Genomic DNA, 23,378 nt, shown 5'->3' on the forward strand with positions numbered 1-23,378 from the left:
ATGCCCTCACCCCCCTGGTTACTATCACATTTTTTAATAAATGAAAATGGTATTGCATTTAAGTTATCACTAATTAGGACAATGTCTCATTTTCCCAAGTCATGTATACTTCCAGGCCATGTATATTTCTTCTTTCATTGCTTCATAACCTTTACCATTTTCCGATTGAACACATTTTTAACTTTATCCCTCAAAATGGTCCTCTCAGTCCTTTGTACAGTTTTTAAAATGTTACTATCACATTTTTTAATAAATGAAAATGGTATTGCATTTAAGTTATCACTAATTAGGACAATGTCTCATTTTCCCAAGTCATGTATACTTCCAGGCCATGTATATTTCTTCTTTCATTGCTTCATAACCTTTACCATTTTCCGATTGAACACATTTTTAACTTTATCCCTCAAAATGGTCCTCTCAGTCCTTTGTACAGTTTTTAAAATGTGAAGGCACATCCCAGTATTGAGTCTAAGATATTTGCTTTGCAGACAATTTTCAGGACCCTTTTGGTGTGTGTTAAATTTGCAAGATGATGGAAAACTGCTTTATTTTGTGTTTGTTGTTATGAACTAGGACAGCAGTCACAATAGATATGTACTGGAAAAAACTTAAAAAACCAGCATCTGTTCCCTATGTGAAGTCTGAGTATCATTTTTCCCAGATAAGAAAAAATTCTCATTTTGTCGCTTAGAAAAGCTAGTGCATCATTGCTTAATCCTAAATGAAAAATCTTGGTTTTGTGGCTTCATTAACTTTATCATTGTATTATAGGAAGTATATTTGCAAATCTCTAGAATTATATAAATGGATTGTCACTATAGGTTTCAGAATTCTTCTTCTTCTCTTTCAGTGCCTTTATCTCTGAGGCAGAAAAGAAGCCCAAGATGTTGAACCAAACCACTTTAGATAAGAAACGACTTACGCTCTGTTGGCAGGAGCTGGTATGTGAAATCTATTTATACTTTGAAGAGAATTGAAACGTGTTTTAAAAATAAACCTCATGGATGAGGCATAGGTCATAGATTACATGAGGATAAAGTTCTCAAGGTTATACATTTGCATGATATAAAGGCACAGGTGAAAAGGGAATAAATATATGGGCGAGTTGGAAAGGGACTAGCATTTATTGAATGTTTACAAGAATGAGCTAGGAGACCACCAGTTAGTCCTAGATCCTATTCTGATGGATTCTCTCTTGTTCATTTTCTTGATATTTGTATTTTATAAAAGACTGTAGATTCTTTCACTTGACCTTCTGTCTCACAAGCTGGGAGAGCAAAAACAAGAACAACAACAACAGAACAAGTAACTAGTCTTCCTCTTCTTGGTTTCCTCCCATTAAGAACTGTGTTAAAAGTTGTCAGCACTTCCCAAGTGGTGCATATGTACACAAGGAAATAGGAGGTGGCCATAGAAAAGCAGGAACTCTTGTCATCTGCAGCAATGTGGATGGACCCAGAGGGTATGATGCTGGTGAAATAAGTTAGACAGAGAAAGACAAATGCCAGATGATCTCACTTATGTGTGGAATCTAAAAAACAAAATAAATGAACAAGCAGAACGGAAACAGACCCATAGACACAGAGAACGTTTTGATGGCTGCCGGAGGGGTAGTGGGGTGGCTGAAAAAGGTGAAGGGGTTTAGAAGTACAAATTCGTAGTTGCTGAATAGTCACAGGGATGTCAAGTACAGCGTAGGGACTAGAGTTAATAATATTGTAATAACTGTGTACGGTGAGTACTAGGTTTATTGGGGTGATCACTTCGCAAGTTATATAAATGTCTATGGGGTTGTACACTTGAAATTAGTATAAGTCGTATGTTAACTGTAACTTAAAAATAAAAAAAACATATTTTTAGAAGATGTAAGCACTTCTTGAGAACAGGCTGTAGCTGGTATGCCTCTGTGTCCTGGAGGCCCTGCAATCTGCCTTATAGATGCTCAGACCCTGCAGAATGAGGGACGACTGAGAAATGCCAGGCCAAGTCAGACCCTGGCTTCTCTCACCTCCGAACTTCGGTCCTAGCAGTGGCACCAAGGGACATTTTATATGAGGCCATGATAATCCTGCAAAGAACAATGACTCAGTATTTGCTTGGCCAGATATATTTTAAAGATGTGAGTGGGGCCCAGAAAGATTTAACGATTTTTTAAAGGTCACAGCTAGTCCATCATTGTCTAGAGACTAAAACTCAAGTCTCAAAACTCCTGGTTCATCCTTCTTTCCAGCAAAATAAGTGAAGGTTTGGGTACTCATTTTCTGTAATCCCAGGGGGGCCAGGTCCTCACCATTCACAGGGTCTTCTTCCGGGCCCAGTTCTTCTTCAACTCCTTGGACCACCCTTCCCTGTCTCCTCAATGTCACCCACTGCCCACTGCCCACACAGCCCTGCTGTCTTCTCAGTGTCTGCCCATCCTTGGCCTGAACAAGTCCATGATTTCAATGTCTCTGCAGTGGCCCAGCTCTACCTCCTCATCTCCAGACCTGTATTTCCAACCTCCTAATGGACATGCCACTTGCTTGTCTCACAGCACTGCAGACTCAGTACACATATCCTGCTCAGCCCATCAACTTCCCACCTAAACTTGCTCCCCATCCTGCAAGCTATACTCATTTCTCCAGCCAGAAACCTAAGAATCAAATTTGAATCCTTACCTCTCATCCTAAACAGCCAGTTCGATTCCAGGCCTTGTTGATTCTGCCCCTCAAAGACTCTGGAACTTACCCCACTTCTTCATCCCCAAACTCACTGCCTAAGCTGAGGGCCTTCATGTCTCTGATGTAGACTATTGCAGTAGTCTTCCTTTAATCCATCTCCCTACCACAACCAGAACGGGCTTTCTAAAGCACAAAGCCGACTAGATCACTGTAGCTTAAAATAGTCACTGGAGGTCTTAATCATTCATAGGACAAAGTCCAGTTTTCTTTTCTATGATGTACAGGGATGTCTACTGTCTGGCTCCAACCTAGCACCCCAGACTTCTCTCCCATTACTCCCTTCCCATATGTCTATGCTCCAGCAATTTTGAACCCTCAGTGGTTAGGTGATGTCATATGTAGTTGTTCCCTCTGTCTTAACCATCCCTTTTTTCTTATCAAGTTATTGACTGGTTCGTTTGAACTACTATGGGAGGAAGTGGGGAGTAGGCAGGGCTAACTCACTCAGGGCCTTTGAAATCACTGGTAAGTATTTGGGGTTTTTCCCTAAGCACATTAATGTGGGCTGAGCGAACGAATCCAAGCAAACACTTTTGGGTGTTTCAGTCACTCATGCTGAGTACCTTGGTGGCATTTCTCAAATGATGCCACCTAGGTTTGGAAGCATCCACCAGGCCTCTAGGGAGAGGTGGTGAGGACAATAATCAAGGACTTGGACTCAGCTGGAGGTCAATTCCAGATCTGCCTCTCAGAGCTGCATTACTCTATTTCCCCAGCTGTCAAATGGGGAAATAGTCCCTACCCCAGCCCTAACTGGTTTGGCTCATTGGATAGAGCATCGGCCTGCGGACTGAAAAGTCCCAAGTTCAATTCCAGTCAAGGGCATGTACCTTGGTTGCAGGCACATCCCCAGTGGGGAGTGTGCAGGAGGCAGCTGATTGATGTTTCTCTCTCATCGATGTTTATAACTCTCTATCTCCCTTCCTCTCTGTAAAAAATCAATAAAATATATATTTTTAAAAATAGTCCCTATCCCAGTCGCTAAGGTGGCTATGGTTGTTATGAGGATTAACACAGCAGTTAGAACATTGCCCAGCATAGAGTAAGAGCTCAATACATTTTAGCTGCTATTATTATAGTTGTTGTTAGTATCAGAAAACGTAGATTCAGGTCTTATCTGCCAGAGCTATGGGACCTTGACAGACTCCGACTTTTCTGGGCCTCAGTTTTTCATCTGTCAAAGGGAAGTGGGATGCTATTCACTGTCTCCATACTCCTATGATATTTTTACTAAATGGGCAGCACACTTAGTGGCAGGCCCTGAAATAGCCCCATGAGTGGCTCCATGTGGAGCTTATGAACACCTTCAGGATTTTCCTGCAACAGGGCAGTGCTTGTCCAGCTTTCTAGAAAGATCTGCATTGATTCTTGTCTTGTTTTAGGATGCGATGGCCAAGAAGGCCAAAGGGATCATTCAGCAGCAGAAGAAAAAGTTATCACTTGATGAAATGATCCACGAAGCCCAAAATTTTGTGGAAAAAATCCGCTTTCTTGTGGACGAGGTAATCAACTCTAATAGCGAGCTTCATTAGGAAGATTCAACTGGGTGTTCTCCCAGTGAGGTCTCAATGTTGGATGACAGAGAAAGAGCAATATTGTTCCTGATCTTTGCTGAGCTGAGCAGGCATTATTAGTTTAGAGGTGAAAAAGGAGATTTTAAAATTAAGCCAAACATCTATAGCTTTATTGATTTTTAAAAAAATGAAGCTTGAATATTCAGAAGTAAAAAGCATGTTCCTTAATGGACTCAAAAAAAGTCAAAATTAGCACATGATCTTTGATAAGTTTTCAACAAAGGATCAAAACTCATGTTCAGTAAAGGTCAAGTCAGCTTCTCATTGTTAAGTTAGTCATAACCATTATTTTCTGATGACTTCTAGAATGATCTAAAAAGGCCCTTATTATACATTTATTTGATCACTTTTATTATTTGAGTTATTTATAAGAATGTATTCATATATTGATTATATAATTAAAAATATGCCCCAAAGAAACAAACAAAATCTATATATATAAAAGGCTAATATGCTGTCTGTCTGGGTAATGATGTCACTTAGCAGTGACTGGCTTCCTCTCCCTAGCAACAGCTAGCCTCCTTGCAGTTTCTTCAGCCCAGCTTTATAGCCAGGTGGAAAATTTCACACTTTAACCAAATGTCTGTGAAGCGTTTTCCCGTGCCTCATCTCATCTGATCCTCACAGAAGTCCTGGAGTAGATAGGTAGGAGACTTGGTGGAATCCTATTTTCTTTTCATTAGCCGGAAAATGGAGATGTAGAAAGCTTAGAAACTCGAGCTGACTGAAAAGAAGAACTGGTGGGCCTTGAAAATGACTTCAGGTTTTCTCACTGCGCAGAATATAGTCAAACACTGCTGTGGTTAAATATTTTACCCTTTGTTCTCTCCTCTATTCTATATAAATAAAAGGTTAGATTGACTCATGCATGTGCTATACATATAAAGCTCTCGCTGGTGCCATTTGCACACATGTGTTTCGATCTGTCATTGTTGATCGTGAATTTGGTTGACACTGCTATTATAGAGAAAGGGCAAATAGTGATATTTAAAATATTTCTTCTAACTATTTTCCTTTCAATGTGCACGAATTCATGCACCGGGCCACTAGTAAATAAGTAAAATAAAAAGGCCCTCATGTTTGCTTCTGTCAGACACGAGGTTTTTTGTGGGAAGGTTGCAGGAAGAAGCACAGATTTACTGCTTCTTTGGTTCTCAAAAGTTACATTTCTTGTTGCAAATCAATTATTCTCTGAAGGCGTAATAAACAGTGAGACAGTCCTTTTAGTAGATGCAGGGATTTTAATAAACATCCAGAAAGTTCAAACCAGGCACCAGGGCCTCAGCTCTCTGATTGACCAACTCTGTGGCCAGGAAAGTGTCCACAGGGATGTTTGTTTCAATATCGAGGGAGAAGAGATACCCGATGAGGGTGCCAGGTGCACCAGAGCACTGGGGATTTCAAAATACAGAGCATCTGCTTCCAGCCCAGGAATGTTGAAGCCTCGTTTATGACAATATACTTCCCTTTTGTTTCCGTAGCTGTGTGGGTTCAGAAATGTACATTTCAGACACTCATAACACAATGGGCCTCTTGGCGAGGAATTCTGCAGTTCTTCCATTGAATAGCTCAATTCTAACATCTAATTTTCTGTGCAGTTCAGTCAAGTTTCTCCTGAATAACCACTTCACATGGAGCTAAAACGCTTGCAATCATAGTGTAGGCCCAAAGTCCCTGTGGAACTGTTTTCCCTTCTGAGAGTAAATGGAAAGACATTCATGACGTTTTGGTTTTTTATTTGAATTTTCTGGAAATGTTACCTGGTTCTTAGGAGACCCAGTGCTTGAAGCTTAATCACTATTACAAGACTGAAAAAGAAAGTCTATGGGAAGGTGTAGAAAATGTTTGTTCAGCAGATGGGGAAAAGCAGGCCACTAAAGATGCCAAATCTTCGGTGCAGTTTGTATTTCCTTTGAGCACAGTGAGCAGTTTGGCAAGTGGGCTTACCTTATTGCTAATTCGTGACCTAAAGCTTCCTCTTTTCAAAGAAGCTACGCTTACACTTGCTTGATTGCAGAGACATTTTAAGTACCTGGGTGGGTTAAGTCACAGAGTTTGCTCTGCAGAAGGAGGACAGGATAGGAGAACTCCGGGCGTGCAGTTGTTAAACACCAACCTATCAGATCCATTCCCCTCCATCCCTACAGCCACAGCACACCATCCCTGATGTCTTCCTCTGGATGCTCAGCAACAACAAGAGAGTGGCCTATGCCCGCATCGCCTCCAAAGACCTGCTCTACTCCCCCGTCAGGGAGCAGATGGGCAAATACTGTGGAACCATCAAGACTCATTTCCTCAAAGTAAGTCTGCATTGTTTTTGACTCAAAGATGAGAAGTCTCTGTTTTTCCTGGGTCACTCCGCATTCTTACTGTGTGTCCATAGCTCTGATGCTTCCCCAAGCATCAGAGGTCTGAGGACAACTAGCATCCCTGCCCCCTCTTGATTTACATTGTGATTCCACAGACTGTCTTGAGGCTGAATATTTTCCAATTACTATGTCACCAGACACATATAAGTTTTCTCTTTTAATCTATTGAGCGCACCTCAAGGTTATTTTAATTTTTACTGCTTTGATTACTAGGAAGAATGAATATTTTTCTATTAGTTACCTCTCCACCTCTTCTCTTATGTAACTTGTCCATGGCATTTATTTTTCATGGAAGTTCTTCTGTATTTTAAAAATCGATTTCAAAGAAAATGACAAGAGAAGAGGTTTATATTCCACAGAACTGCTGTTTCAGGATTGCCAGTGGCTTTAAATTATAAAAATCTGCTAGTCTTTTCAACTTGGGTCCCTGCACCCTTCATAAAGACAGGGTCCCCCAATGCCCCAGGATTGGACACCCATAGGAATAATCTCTGGATGGATTCTACTGTCTCTAACTTAAGATTTGAGCCTTTCTTGGAGACCCTGGGTATTTTACCTCTATTACAACGTTATTTCTGTCGCAGAAGTAGACTTGGGCAAATATGGAGAAAGAGTGGGCCAAAGGCTTAACACTCAGCAATGACTGATGACCCTTTCCTAACTCTTACTAGACTGTCCTGGCAATTCCAGTTCGGATTTCTACTTCCCCAGAAGGAGGGTGAGATGGTTCAAAACCATGCCCAGCGAACGATGGATGGAGAGAGAGCCATGCTTAAGTGAGACGATGTGACAGCATGACAGAGACTTTGAGTGTTTGGAGGGTTACCCACCACACGAATGATGGAGTGTGTGTGTGTGTGTGTGTGTGTGTGTGTGTGTGTGTGTGTCTGTGTGTCTGGAATGAGGACTCATGATAGAACCAGAGGATAGAACTGGGATCCAGGATAACCATTCTAGGGAAATATTTCTCTAAATGGAGATTCATAATGTTATTCCTCATCCCTTTAGGTATCAGCAAAGGCTGGACAAGTGCTTGATATAAATACGCAGTCAGCAGCCAGGATAGACAGCCTCTGTGCCATCCAGTTGCTAAATTCTCCTGTAGATGTGATGGCTGACTGCTGCAGGCAGAAGAGGCAGTGTGGGGTAATGGTATAATCCACGGGCTTTGAAATCAGGTGACTCTGGGTTGGAATTTGTATTCATTTGCTAGGGATGTTGTGACAAAATACCACAGAGTGGCTTAAACAACTTGAATGCATTATTTCACAGTTCTGAAGCCTGAAAATCTGAGGTTAAGATGTCAGCAGGGCCCTGCTCCCTCTGAGGGCGACAGGGAAGGACCTGTTCCCAGCCTCTCCTCTCGCTTCTGGTAGATCCTGGCCTTGTGGCAGCACAACTCCAGTCTCCACAGCCTTCTCCCTGTGTGTGTCTCTCCTCACATGGTGTTCTTTTTATAAGAAACCTACTCCAGTTCAACCTTATCTGAACCTGTAATGACCCTATTTCCAAACAAGGCCGTATCCTAAGGCAGTGTGGTTAGGATAGGACTTCAACACGTGAATATTGAGGGAATACAACCTAATCCATAACAGAATTCCAGGGCTAATATTTCTTAGCTGTGTGACCTTGGGTAAGTTACCATTTCTGTGTCTCCTGTTCTGCATTCAGGTGGAGGTGGAGTTGAGGATTAAGTAGATAAACACATATACAGAACATAGACTGTGCATTGCCCAGAGTAATCACCCAATAAACACTGGCATTCAAACAGATGGGCCTCCAGCATCCAGAGGATGTTTCTGGAATTGTGTGCTGCCTTTACAGGGGCAAGTTTAAAAATCATTTGACACACATGACAGAAAATAACATAAAATGATAACTGTAAAAGGAAATTTTCATGCAAGTTGTTCACCACAAATATCAGGATTTTTCTTCAGCTTTCTCCATCCACAAGAAACATTTATCTTAAAAATAGCAAATCATTTCCAAAGGCCCTGTGCTAAAAATACCAGATATCAGTGGGCTGTTGTTCCCTCCTAAATATTTTGGTGTATCCTGGCATTATTTAAAATGAGAACGAAGAACGACTGTCAAATAAAGCCTGCGGGTAGACGTAGCTCTTGATGGAGAACCTTGGTTTACTCTTTATCTGTATTTTCCTTCTGCCATCGGGGTTGCTTGGGGTGATAGCTTTGTAAATTTTGTTGAATTCAATCCTACGGACATGATGACACATCTTGATAAGATGACTCAGCAGAACTATTTTTAGTCCTCTTGTGATTGTTGCCCCTGCTTTTAACCCCCTCCCTTCACCTCCCTTTCTGCTCTTCTCTTCACTGAACTGGTAAATCTGAAAAAACGCTAGAGCTGTGGCAGGGAGACAAAGGCTCCACACGCCTGCCACTCACTCCCAGCTCTCAGCTGAGCATTAGGAAGTGCAATAAGACAAAGGATAGCATGTAAAACTAAAACCTCCAGGCCAGAGTTTGCTCAAAGTTTATTTTACAGAACCGCTATCCTTTGAGTGGCTCCATAAACATTTTTGTTCAAACGCGTGAGGGAGGTTGCAGTTGAATCCCTCTCTTGGACTTTCCCAGTTCCCACAAAGGCTCTGAGAAGTCCTGCAGTCAGGAAACATCTTTGACTTTTACAACCCAAGCTTGCCAATCGTATTCATCTAGAATAGCTATTTATAAATTTTAGGAAACTACTGTCCTTAGGGCCCAGTTTGGGGAATATTAATCTAAGGAAGCGAAGGTGTCTCATCTGAACACACATGGCTGAGGAATGGTAAACCCATAATGGCAAACAGGCTTTGGTGGTCCCTGGTTCCATGGTCTTTCTTTTTCTCTAATTTAAACATATTTATAATGCTACCAACAATTGCTGGAACAGAATTAGTGGAGCTCCGCCCAATCCACCATCCACAAAAAGCTGAGTTCTCCCCCTTCAGTCTCATACCCACAGTGCCCCTAGTGGCCGAAGGACAGAAAAGGACATTCATTCATTACCAAAAGGAAACTCTTGGTATGCATAGAGCCCAGCAGAAGGTAACGCTCTGTGTCTCTGTGCCAGTTCACCAGGCATTCGCTCTAGAGACGCCTTCTCATTCTCATCCCCATCACTACCCTGTCTCTGCTCCGCACCCCTGGGCCAGTCTCTTCTTCTCAGACCTCTAGCTTTCCATCCTGCTTTCCCTGGGAGCAGCAGAAAGTGGTGTCTGGGTCCTGCCAGAGTGCAACCTCCAACGGCAAACAAACCTTTCTCTTACTAACACTGATTGAACCAACTTCAACACAGCTCCTGTGAATTAGCATCTTTCTCTCCCTTTGCTGACTTGCCAAGATTTCTCTTTCTTTTAAGCCAGCAGGCATTCACCAGGACCCCCAGGGAGGTGGGTGGGGCCCGGGGGAGGCGAAGACTTTAGCCTTCTGTCTCATGAAAGGTTTATACATTGGTGAGCACAGTTTTTCAATGTGCTTTTGCATTCCTTATTCTCTGTTTATTCCCCTGCCTTGCCATGCTCTTCTCAAAAAGAAAGACGTTGCTATGTTTGGTCAGGCTACAGGGGCTCATGAGAGACAGGAGAGGGAGGAAGAGGAGGAGGCAGGGGAAGACACACCCAGGCTGGAAATGCCTGTGAAGCTAAAGATGGGAGGAGGCGGCTGCAAGCACCTAGCGTGGTGCTCGGTAATGCTGCGTGCCCTCCAACTTGGGTACTTAAGTGAGACTCTACACCAGTGATGGCGAACCTTTGGGCTCGGCGTGTCAGCATTTTGAAAAACCCTAACTTAACTCTGGTGCCCTGTCACATATAGAAATTTTTTGATATTTGCAACCATAGTAAAACAAAGACATATTTTTTGATATTTATTTTATATATTTAAATGCCATTTAACAAAGAAAAATCAACCAAAAAAATGAGTTCACATGTCACCTCTGACACGCGTGTCATAGGTTCGCCATCATTGCTCTACACTGTCTTGCAAGCAATTTCAATTTGTGTATTTTACTTTGTTTCTTTTTTTTTTAATTTTTTAAAACTTTTAAAAAATATATATTTTATTGACTTTCGGCTACTTTGTTTCTTAAAATTATTTTTATTTTTAATTAAATCTGTTGGGGTGACATTGGTTAATAAAATTATATCGGTTTTGAGTGTATAATTCTATGACACATGATCTGTATATTGCATTGTGTGCCCACCAACTGAAGTCAGATCTTCTTCCGTCAATTTGTGGATCTTAAAAAGGATGCATAAACCTGCAAACTTAGGAATGCATCATTGGTTCTTGTGTAACATTTTCACAAGATGTTAGCTGAGCTTTTGGTTCTGATCATGAACACACACACACGCACATTTCATAGCAGTAGAAGTGAATTTTTTTGGTTGGTTTGTTTGTTTTACTTTAAGAAGCAAAGTATACCAGACCAGCCTGGAGCAATGCAACATAGTAAGTTAGGAGTTTTGGTGCTTAAATACTTAAAACTGTGGCTGGTAGACCAGCACGATCAGCACCAACGGGGAGAAATAAATGCAGAATCTCACACTAACCCAGTCCTACGGAATCAGAATTTACATATGAAACAGATGCCCAGGTAACTCTTATGCACTGGTATATCCATCAGTGTGTGAGGACCACTGGCTAAAAGTATGGGGTCTGAACCAGGTAGAGCAGGCTTGAGTCTTAGCTCTACCCCTGCCTCACTCTGTGACACAGGACAATTGTCTTAACCGCTCTGAACCTCCATTTCTTTATTGTTAAAACACACAATAAAGTATATACTTTATAGTCATAATGAAGATGAATGATTACCTATGACTTGCTAAAAGTATGCAGGTAATGGGACATTCTTTGTGGATGAAGGAACATTAGACCAGGGCCTGGACAATGTAAGTGCTCAATGCATGTGAAATATTATTATATCATCATTATTAGAAAAATAAATAATTCAATAAATATATTTGCTGGGTGCCAAGCCCTCTTTTAGACATTAGGGACATCACTGTGATACCTACAAATGGCAGAGGGATTGCTTTTATCACAACAAAATAACCTTAGGCTCTCAATAAATATTTGTTTTATTGAACAGGTGCTTAATGCATCTTAGCTATTATTGTTATTATAGAAGTGATGAATTGAGAATTATTTGTCTTATTATAAATTTTAGAATTATAAGTTGTGGAGTGGTTGTCTTTACCAACAACAAAATGACCTTTTACCCTATTTGTAACCTGACTAAAGAACATATTCCACTCCCTAAAGAATCAAACCCAAACATCTCCACATAACCAGCAGGATTCTCCAACGTTAGCCTATATCGCCACTGTCAGTTCCTGCTCCCGTTATCTTTGTTCATGCACTTCCCTCTTCCTGGGGTGCTTCTCTACTGGTCCAGCTCCAAAGTACTGAGTCTTAAAGAAGGGATGGAAGTACCTACTGCCACTACTCTGCTCCCGTAGCATTTCCGCTCTTACACTTGACTTTGCATTTGAGTAAGTGAAGGAAAGCTGGTTTCCTTGTCTAGATGCTAGGACTGTGTCTTGGTCCCGGTGATGCCCTCCTGACCTACTCCCTCAGCAGTTCCTAGAGGCTCTTGTCAGAGTTGCTGAATTGAGTTGCTCCACTTAGGGCACTCGCAGAGCAAGATAAGAAAGTGAACAGCGATGCTCAGTGCTGGATTCAGGGGCTCTCCAGTGGTGCCTTGGAAAAGTCAGAGCAAGTTGTAGCCTCTCATAGTAGGATTTTGTGATTCTCTTTGGGAAAGAAGTGGTGCAGAAGGAAGAGGGCAGTATTGATAGGAGATCCTAAGAAAACTAAGGAAAGCCACTTAGAAGGGTCAACAAAATATGGGCAGGTTGCCATTCTCAGAGCGAAGGCCTTGCCAGCGATCCTGAATGCAGCCAAGTCTGGGGCCAGGGTCTCCTTAGATGGGAACAAGGAGTCTCCTAATCCTGGTGGTGGGTGAGGGAATTAGAAACCACACTGCATGAGGAGGAGGGAAGGAATGAGAAGTATTTAGCCGGGAAGAAAGAACATGGTAGAGCATGTAGGTTCCTTCAAGCACATGGAGGCTTGACCTATGGAAGAAGCATTTGAGTTCTTCTGAATGAAACCAAGGGTTAGAGGCTGTCGCTGGAGCTCCAGGCACTTGGAAGGCCTGGGAAGGGAGATTTCAACTCAGTGTGTGAAGAGGCAGGTGGTGGGGGTCAGAGACTGGAGTCTAGACATGAAGTCATCTCTCTTGGCTTCGAGTCCTGGCTCTGTCCCTTAAAAGCTGAGTGTTTCTTGAAAACTCAACTAACCTCTCTGAGCCTGAGTTTTTTCATGTATAAAATGGGGGCAATAACCATACCTACCTGTGAGGGTTAAATGTGCGAGGCTCAGAAGTGTGTAACACAGTGCCTGTTTGAGCTTCAGGCCCCACGAAGACTGAATCCACCTCCGGGGCTGTGCACCATGGCAGCTGGGGTCGTTGGTCTCATTTTGCTACAAGATGAGCTCCTGAGAACTGCTCTCTAACACCCCCTGGATGTGTCCCTGCGTACCCAGGAAGGACCTCGTTTCTCAAAGAGCAGGGCCCATAATCAGCTCTTTCTAATGAGGTGGGCTTCCTTGTCACCTCTCCGCAGCTTCCTGGCAAACGGCCAGCTGGCTGGTCGGTGCAGGCGAAAGTCGACGTGTACCTGTGGCTGGGCTCGGCCAAACACTCCAGTGCCATTTTGGACAACTTGCCAGCTGGCTATGAAGCAGAAATGTCCTCCAAAGTGGCTGTCCCCACTCACCCTCCAGCCAACCTGATCTACCAAGGTATGCTGCCCACTGGGCAGAGGGTCCTGAGGTGCCTCTGGTGGGCTTCTGAGGAAACAGTGAGGAGGGAGACATGCCTGTTGCTTGTGCATTATTTTAAGATCAACTTACTTGTCTTCTTTTAATAGAGTTTCTAAGTTTTCTTACCTTCTGATGTCTGATCTAAAAGAATAAAGGGAAGTCATTAGACACATCGCAAATGAAAATTTGTATTTTTCTGTTAATGGAGAGAAAGCCATTTGTTTTTTTGTGGGCAGACTATGTAGGTTGAGTTTGGATTTTAAGTGAAGGATGTATTTTCAATACATATCAGTGAGTTCTCTGTTGCTATGACCTGTGGAATTAAAGCAGATTTTCCCTTTTACATGGCATTGGGGTTTTGATCTGTCGACAGCAGGCATGTACATTTCCCAGGAAGGATGCAGTGGAAGCCGCTGTCCGTGAGGTCAGCATGTTTCTCCAGCTTGCTTCTTGACTTGGCTGCTTCTAGAAATTCAGATTGCTTTATATAAGCCTTTCTCCTTTGCAGATATTTTTCATGAATGCTATCCTGTTTACATTTTCATAATACTTAAATTTTGTTATAAATATCAATGCCTTACAGTTGTATTTTGCTTGTTTCCAAATTGCTTCAATTTGCAGGATCTCTAGCTGCCGAATTCAGATAGAGGAGCACAGTTTTACCTCCACTTTGCCGGAAGCTGAGTTTTGAATTGAGCCAGGTTTCCTTTGTCATGCAAGGCTCCTCTGATGTTGTTTGACCCTGACTACTAAAAGCTCAATAGTCAGAGAAGACTAGCTTCTGGAGAGAACACCTACCGCCTGCCAAGCATTGTGCCCTACACTTTACACAGAAGATTCACATCAACCCTGGGTGGCTTCTTCATTTTGCAGTGTCACAAAGGATGTATCAGAGATGCTAGGAAATGCTGAAGATCACACAGCTAGTAACTGATGGAGCAAACAATCTCCAGAACTTGCTTTGTTCCCACTGCTTTCCATCCTGTCCTTAGTGTTTTATCTTTGGGCGAAAAATACCTAAATCAGGTTATCTTCTTATTCTTATGGACACTACCTCTAGCGACCCAAGGTACCCGGTCTGTCCAGCTACAGACAATTCAGAGGAGAGGAGGGACTTTCCCCAGAGCTTCCTGACGCTCTGCAGCATGTTTCGTGGAGTGACGTTCTAGTAGACCCCCCGCTGTGAACTTCTCAGCTCCTACTTGGCCTTCCCCCATCGAACCTGGGTCTGCCTCCACCTGCGGCCCTCTCCCCGCCTCCCATCCCGCCAAACAGGTGTGCTCGCGCCTGCGTTTAACCTCCCATGTCCTCTGTCTGTATCTCTCTCAGGACACTTGGTCCTGTCTCCTGTCACTGTGATTGCGGTGTTTTGTGATCTGTTACCCTCTCTCCCTGGAGCTCTCCAAGGGCAGGGCTGTCTTAACTACTTCAGAACCCTTAGAGACCAGAACTGTACCTGGCACACAGTAGGTGCTCAAAATGGCCTTGGCTGGCTGAATGGATGAGTAGATGAATGGATGAGTTAAGACTTTATTGAGTTTATTGAAGCAAAAACCATTTGTGGAGAAACCCGTTTCTCCCTCCCTCTCTCTCTCTCTCTCTCTCTCTCTCTCACACACACACACACACACACACACACACACACACACCCCAGTGGAAACAGAGAATTACTAGGAATTGAAATGTGGTATTTTAGAAAGAGAAGGTGATTTTGAACCTGACAGAAATGAAACCCAGGCTCTGGGCATTTTTTTTAGCTCTGTAAACTTGGAACAGTATCTTAGCCTTTTGGTGAGCCATTTCCCTCATCCGTGGGATGGAGATAATTATATTTACTTCACAGGGTTGTTATGAAAGCACCAAGGAGAATGCCTGGCTCCTGAGCGCCATCAACACCACCTCTTTCCTGCATCTATTTCAGTCTCAGGGGGTGGTGGTGCGGTGGCTCCATTGTCCTTCTCTGGGTGCAGCCGCAGCCGCACGTGGCACACAGACACCCACGCGCCTAGAAGCCCACTGACACCGCCCTTTCCGCTGTCTGTCCACAGACCGGCATATCTTCCAGCTGAGGGCGCACATGTACCAAGCCCGGGGCCTCATCGCGGCCGACAGCAACGGACTTTCAGACCCTTTTGCCAAAGTCACGTTCCTTTCCCACTGCCAGACCACAAAGGTAACCAGGGCAGCCGCCTGCCTTTTCCTGGGCCCAGGGCCGATCCGCAGCAGACCCCGGGAAAGAAAAGCCAGGGGCAATGGCAAATTCCCGTGTCTCTGGGCATGTGGGTGTTTCAGACTCAACAGCACATGTGAAAGGAAGGACGGACACGGGGTCTGTTGTTCCAGTGTGACCACTGTCCTGCAGCCAAGAGAGCAAGTTTCCGAGGCAAAGGGAGGGCGGCAGGAAAAGCCGAACCTGGCGCCTAGGGCTCCTGCTGACGTGCTAGGCGCAAGGCCAAGTTCGGTGGGGAATGAACAAACGGGAAATCAGCCCACAGACAACCCACACAAGGCTTATGGTCCCGTGTCACTGAGGGGTCTTGGTGGGGGAGGTTTTTCAGCTTTGTGGACAGGAAGCCTGGGCTGGCCTGTCGCTTTGCACTTACCAGCCGGTGGGCTGTGTGTACTTTCAACATCCCTGCAATTCAGTGTGTCTTTCTTCTGCAAAATACAACTTCCTGACAGATGCTGTGAAGACTGAGGGAGGTAGATCCATACCCCTTTCCTCTGTGCTCTCTCCCTTTTCTGTACACTGAGTGCGGAAATGTGAAAAGCGTTCTTAATCGGCGCAAGTCCACTAGGCTTGCTCATAGGATCGCATGTGCCAGGATTTCCTCTGTTCTCTGAGGAAGTGCTGTTCTGAGAGAGGGAAGCTCCAAAAAGGACTCGCCCGTCTCTGGGGGTGAAGACAGAGGACACAAAGAGACCCGAGGTTTCATTCCAGCTCATCTATTTTCTAGCTGCATTGACTCACTAAACCTTGGTCTGCCATCTTAAAATAGGGCTATTGTGAAGAAGCAGTTAAGAGAATAGGTGATTGATGAATGGTGGCCATTACGTTGGTTGATGTTATGAAGGCTGACATTTCTTCCCAAAGTGAGGCGGTGATCTGGGTGACAACTGAGATTGCATTTTGATTTATGACACGCAGACCGAGATCATCATGTGAACCAGCGGTGTGTCCTCTTCACCAGCGCCTGTGGGGTGTCTGCTCTGTGCCAGGCCCCGTGCTGGGCTCAGGGGAGCCGGGGAGGGTGGGGCCAGCCCCTGCCCTGCATAGTGTGTGATCTGGGCGTGGAGACAGGCAGTGCTCTGGACAGACGCGTCAGCTACCCTGTGATAAACCCTGAATGGCTGGGCCTCCATTCTAAAGAATGAGCATGGTAACAAGAAGAGTGCAGAATGCTCGCTGCTTCCTGTCTTGAGAGAGAAGATTTGATGACAAAATTGTATTTGCTCACAAGTGAAGAATCTCCAGATATCCCCCATCCTCAGTTTGCCCTTCCATAAAGTGGAGACAATATTAGCGTCTGCTTAGTAAGGTTGAAGGAGTTTGGCAGCCTGGGCTTTGGTACCAGAGATCCAGGTCGAATCTCAGTTCTGCCTCTTGTTGGCTTTTGACAAGTGAGCCTCAGTTTCCTGGTCTGTAATATGAGCAGATAACTGGATGCACCTCCCAGAGGCTGTGCATGTCAAGGGCAGCCGCTGGCACCGAGGCAGTGCTCAGTGAAGGGCAGCTGGTCTTACCGTCACAGACTCCTGTGGGGACGGAGTTGAAATGATGTATCGCTGAGGGTGTTAAACATTGTAGGGGCTCTACCCCTGAAACTTGTTGTAGTGTCTGCAGGGCAGGGGATCTTTTCATCCACAACCGTCTAGCCCTTAGAAGTACATCGGTTTACGTTGTCCCTTGAGTGTGGAGTGAGTGAGCAGTGATGACAAGGATGTGTTCTCTTTGCCATGCATAGGAATGCTTTGAATGCACCTCAGAACCCTCACACCCTAGCTGAGTGATCGTTCACTTTTCTTTCCGCCCCACCTTCCAGGTCATTTCCCAGACCCTCTCCCCGACCTGGAACCAGATGCTGCTGTTCAATGACTTGGTGCTGCACGGAGACCACCAGGAGCTGGCGGAGTCCCCGCCCTTGGTGGTGGTGGAGCTGTATGACAGCGACGCGGTGGTGAGCGGCCAGGATAGTGCTGACGGCGCTTTGTTTTACTTATTTAACCAGCCTGTTACTGCTCAGGATCCAGACATGCCTGGCAGCTGTCCCGACCCGGGAAAGCAGTGAATTACAGAACCGGGAAAATTGGTGACCGTTTGCTTCACTAAAGGGTTTTTCACTTAGAGTTCCCTTTGCATTGCAGTTAAAATAGGGTCTGGGTCACAGAGCTTCGGTCGGCACACGGGTTCAGGAATAGGATACTTTATAGCGCAACCCCCCCGTGTGTCCAGCCCCGGCTGGTTCCATGTCCCCTGTCTGCGTAATGACAGTGTCCAGGCCTTTTGAAAACAGGAGGTGTTTACTGAGCTTGCCTGGCTGGAAGGGAATGGATGAGTATTGTCACCAATGCAGCCTCTGTAGTTGGATCTTTATTTTTTTCTTGGTTGTTGCTTCCAAAACCTGCAACAATGCATTCATCTCTATCACATTTCTGTTATGATGGTGAACAGACCTCTTCTTCTCCAAAGATGTCTGTGTTCTGCAACATTGGAGAGATTCACAAGCTTACTGGAGATTTTTAAAAAACAACAAATCAAATCTTCTTTTAAAATTAAGGAGTCTAAAATGAAAGGCAGTGTTTATTTATTTTATTTTCTGTCTCTACCTCCTCGGGAAGTTGGAGAAGCACAAATACATTAAATACAACAGCTGTTCCGAAAGCCTTCCTAAAGCTTCTTCACCTCAGAGCATGCTGGCAACTCTGACCTTGATTCAAGGTCAGGAGGAAATTAGGATGGGAAAATTGTAGAAGGTGAGCAGGCACCTTGGAAAGCACAGATTGCCCTCTTGCTTCCCAGAGAAGGAAAAGGAGAGCCAGAAAGGTCAAATGCCTTGTTCAAGGTCACAGCTACCTGAGGCAGAGTCAGAACTTGAACCTAGCCATCTGTGCCTACTCTTTCTGCACATGTGGGCATGGCTGGTATGGCTGTATGCCTTTAGAGACACATACTCGACTTCTCCATTCCTCCTCTTCCTCCTCCTCCTTTATCTCTCCCCCCTTCTCTCTCCCTCTCCCTCTCCCTCTCCCTCTCCCTCTCTCTCCAACTCTCCCCACCCAGTTATAAGTTGGAGCTAGATGTATACACTTATGGAATGTGAGTTCTACTCTTGGGAGTATTGTATAGATTTTCTGCAGAGACAGCCACAAAATATTCATCTTTTCAATTTTGTTCCTAACAACATGGTTCCAATCCTAAGTATTTTTATTTGAAGACCAGTAACAACAATCAGGCATCCTTGAAAGCTCTCCCTAAACCAGCCCGATCCATGGGTTTCCTTTGGCTGCCTTTGCTGTTCAGACTCCTTCTAGATCTCTATTCGTGCTCTCAGGCCCCAGCCCAAGCCAAACCCTTTATGGAAAAACAAGCTTCCGCTCTCCCATTCGAAGGAAAGGAGATGCAGGAGAGAAACCTCCTGGGAGTCTGCACTTTCCTCCTGGAGCGAAGCATGTGGACATGCAGGATTCTGTTGGCACTGCAGCTGCAGCTGCCCGGGGCCCGGTCCTGCAGGGACAGCCCCGATTATGAGATGCTGACGCCGCCACACGAGCAGTTTCAGTCTAGAGCTTTCTCTCCTTACAGGGCCTTGTGCTCTCACTTGGGTCTGCTGGCTGTGTGGGAAATGAGTTCATATTTTGCAAATTTGTTGCTTGGGCTTATGTCTACTCTCTTGTTTCCAGGACCAATTTTAATTATCCCAAGCTAGATCATGGGCAAAATAAGTATACGGCACATCACCTCAGCTGCCCTACCTGTACCCAGATTAGAAACAGGTCTGACCTTCCAATGGATACCAGCAGGCGACTCTGTTTCTGAGTGTGGCTGAACTAAACCCCATTTCCACCTCCCCCAGGCTTCCTTCCACAGCCAGCAAGGCACGTGCTGGTTCATGACTCTCAAGGCAACGAAGCCCTGCAACTGCTCAAACCCAGCCCCAGCCCCAGCCCCAGACGGGCATGTGGGCGCTGTCCTTGGACGTCAGACGTCATTAACCCAACAGCTTTCACTCGATAAATATGTACCGAGGGCCTGCCCTGTGCCAGGGGACACAGCGGTGAACACAACAGGCAACCCTGCCTGCCTGGAGCCTACATTCCGGAGGCCCTGAGATAAACAGCAAGCAAAGCAGCCCCAGGCTCTGGCCCCATGCTGCTCCCAGGGGAGCGTGGGCCCATGCTCTGGGAGCAGGTGTGGGAAGAAGCAGGAGATGGTGCCATCTAATAGTTCTTAAACTAATGGACCACTCCATACGTACATATAAAAACCAGAGGCCCGGTGCATGCTGGCCAGGGCAGGGACCGTGGTGGGAGGTTGACTGCTGGCCCTTGAGGAGGGAGATGACCCCCAGCCCCCCTGGGAAGGGGGCCCCTTCCGCCGCCACCCACCCCTGGTTCCCTGTCTCAGCTTGGCCCCGGCCAGGTTGGGAGAGGAGGCTATGGTCGCCTCAAGGAACTGATGCCAAAGCCACACAGTTTCCCGCCTCCTCCTTCCCTCACCACCATGGGAGGCCCTTAGGGGAGGGAAGAGGATGGGAGAGAGATAAACCATTGTGTCAAGGGCTGACTTTCAATAGATCTCAGTGAGGGAGCTACTCTGCTATGTAGGAAACCCTGACCCAGAAGCAGGTCTCTATGAATGGTTTAGCGTTTAGCCAATGGGGGTGGCTGGCTGTGGGGAGGGGCCACGAGAGGTTGGCTTTGGGAGCGCACTGACCACCAGGGGGCAACTCCCGCGTTGAGTGTCTGCCCCCTGGTGGTCAGTGCACGTCATAGTGACTGGCCAACCAGTCGTTCCAGTTGACCATTCCAGTTGACCAGTCATAAGGGTCGTTTAAGCTTTTATATATATAGATACATTAACACCCTCTTTTACTACCAAGAAAAATAGGGTAGAACTGCTCTGTTATTTAAGCATATTGACCTTTATCATCATCATCATCATCATCATCACCATCATCATCATCATCTTACCATGAGTTGAGCACTCATTGTATACCAGTCACTGTGCAAAGCACACACCTCATTATATCAACCTTCATGGCCTTATTAACAGATAGTAGTTTGAACTACATTTTAGGCATAAGGCTAAAGAAAGGTTGAGTGAAATGGCCCAAGGCCATAGGATTGCCAGACTCCAAAGCTCACATTCCTGACCACAATAATCTCCTGCCCTGGAGAGCTTGTGGAATGTTTGGTGCCACCTTATTTTTCCTTTTCCCCTCCAAGTCTATCCTAGGTGATTATTTTATTTTTTAAATATATATATATATTTTATTTCAGAAAGGAAGGGAGAGAGAGAGAGAGAGATAGAATCATCAGTGATGAGAGAGAACCACTGATTGGCTGCCTTGTGCACACCCTTTTTTGGGGATTGAGCCTGCAACCCTGGGCATGCACCCTGACTAGGAATTGAACTGTGACCTCCTGGTTCATAGTCAAAGCTCAACCACTGAGCCACACCGGCTGGGCTCCCCAGATGATTATTTTAACTTTATTCCACTGAGCTCTCTATGCTGAGGAGAGAGAACCCCTGAGATTGTCTTGGATCAGGGAATCCTTAAGGTGAACCTCTTAGAGTTTTCCCTGGGAGCCCAATCCTTGGAAAGGTGTATGAAGGCAGTAGCAAGAGGGAGATACTGAGGCTGATGGTTTTGTGAAGATTATTTACAAAATTGTGCTGATGCAGGTCAGGACCAGGAAGGTGGCAATTAGGGCCAAAAGACATTCCTTTTCTGCCTTAGGGAAAGCCGGAATATTTGGGAGCCACGGTGGCTGCTCCTGTTGTGAAGCTGGCTGACCAGGACTATGAGGCGCCCCGGCTGTGCTATCACCCCATCTTCTGTGGGAACCTCTCTGGAGGGGACCTCCTTGCTGTGTTCGAGTTGTTACAGGTAAGTGAGGTGGAGGTGACACCCACACCTGTCATCGTCTATCTGGTCCATCTGGCCAGGGAAGCGGCCTCCCTGGAAGGGCACTTCCTTGAAACAGTGTCTGGTCCCCCCTGCTGTCCTGGGTCTGGAGGTGTTTCCTGCTGGGGATCTTGGAGGTGCCACCTAAGAACACAGGCTATTCCCCCAGCGCCCCTGTGCTGGAAGGTAGCATCCCAGGATGGACTGTTCTTATGGGTTTAGCCAGCAATGCTTGAACAGCCCTCTGTACAAGTCCTTGAGCAGCCTATGGACCATGAGAGGATGGCAAAGAGGTAGGAGCAAACATTTGTGGGGCTTACCATGTGCCCGGTTGTGTTTGCTGCCTCACATGCCTTTCATCACACCAGACCTCCCTCCGTCCTGTTGAGATAGGTATTATGATTCCCATTTCACAGGTAGTACACACATGGCAAATTATCTGTACACCTGAAAATTATATACTGTGATTAACCAATGTCACCCCAATACATTTAATTTTTTAAAAAATATACTTTTATTGATTTCAGAGAGGAAGGAAGGGAGAGAGAGAGACATAAATGATGAGAGAGAATCATTGATCAGCTGCCTCCGGCCCAGCCCCTACTGGGGATCGAGCCCACAGCCTGGGCATGTGCTCTGACTGGGAAGTGAACCGTGACCTGGTTCCTAGGCTGATGCTCACCCACTGAGCACACCAGCAGGTAATTAAAAAAAAAAGAGGAAGCTGAAAAGATGAGGCTCAAGGTTAATTGAATTCAGTCAACCAATCTTTCCATTAAACGAAGCTTCCTGAAGTGCTCTGAGTGAGTCCCCTAGTCTGTGGCTGAGGGGCTGGACCTACTGACCCCTTCAGGTCCTCCGAGGGCTCCATTCCACGTCCGCCTCTCCCCCTCCCTCACTCCTCCACACTGAGCATAGAGGTGAGACCCTGCTGCCTGCTGACAGCCGAGTTAATAGAGGAAGCCCTGTCAGAGGCGAGCAGCCTAAGAGATACAATTCATTAGGGTTCCATTAGGACTTCTCATTTGATTACTTGTTCAGAAAGTAATTGGATCATCAGCGCAGCTGTCTTTGCCTGTGCATCTCGTACATGCTGAGACGGGAGCTGGCAATGCCTTCATCTGTCTCCCACTGCTCTCAGTTTTCATCTGCGATGGTTTATTCAGTCTCTCCATCTCCTTTTCTGAAACTCTTCCCCTCTCAGGAGAAGGATTTAGTACCCTGGTGTTTCGATGCCCCAAACGGAATTCATGATCTCGACTTCCCATCCCGGCCCAAGCTAGCTGCCTCCTCCCCACCCCTGTCATCCCAGTCCTGGCTCAGGGCCCTCCTCTTCTCCCAGACTCTGCCTTGGAAGTTCAGACTCAGCTTTAATTCTTCACCCTGGACCTAGAGCCAGGCCACGCTGTTCCTTGGGCAGCTTCCCTCTCCCCTGTTCTCACAGACCCTGTTTCCCTCAGGCCTGCTGCACTGGCCTCTGTTCCTGGTTTTTCAGCCTCTTTCCTGCCCTTTTCTTGTTCACTTTATCCTCCACGGTCCTTCCAGAACACGAGTGGACTGTTATGCCCAGATTTCAAGGTTCCCAAGAGCCCACCAGGGAGCCAGCGATTCCGATGCAAAAGCAAAGAGTCATTTATTTCAAATCTGCTACTTCCCCCACCCCTAGCCTTCTTCCTCTGTCTCCCCTCAGCCCTGTTATCACCTTTTCCCTCCCAGGGGTGCTTGTTAAAATGAGATTACACTTGTCAAAGCT

General features: G+C 45.6%; 1 protein-coding gene across 1 annotated transcript in view; it reads left to right on the forward strand.

The window, feature by feature from the left end:
• The window catches only part of FER1L6 (fer-1 like family member 6), a 102,022-nt gene that overhangs the window by 37,705 nt on the left and 40,939 nt on the right, over positions 1–23,378 (forward strand). The window contains 7 exon segments of the mRNA XM_006767370.2: positions 851–941; positions 4,103–4,222; positions 6,442–6,594; positions 13,298–13,475; positions 15,545–15,669; positions 17,540–17,674; positions 21,458–21,607. Of these exon segments, the coding sequence (XP_006767433.1) occupies positions 851–941; positions 4,103–4,222; positions 6,442–6,594; positions 13,298–13,475; positions 15,545–15,669; positions 17,540–17,674; positions 21,458–21,607 (952 nt within the window).

This window comes from Myotis davidii, unplaced genomic scaffold (assembly GCF_000327345.1).
Source record: "Myotis davidii unplaced genomic scaffold, ASM32734v1 scaffold200, whole genome shotgun sequence".
Lineage (NCBI taxonomy): Eukaryota > Metazoa > Chordata > Mammalia > Chiroptera > Vespertilionidae > Myotis > Myotis davidii.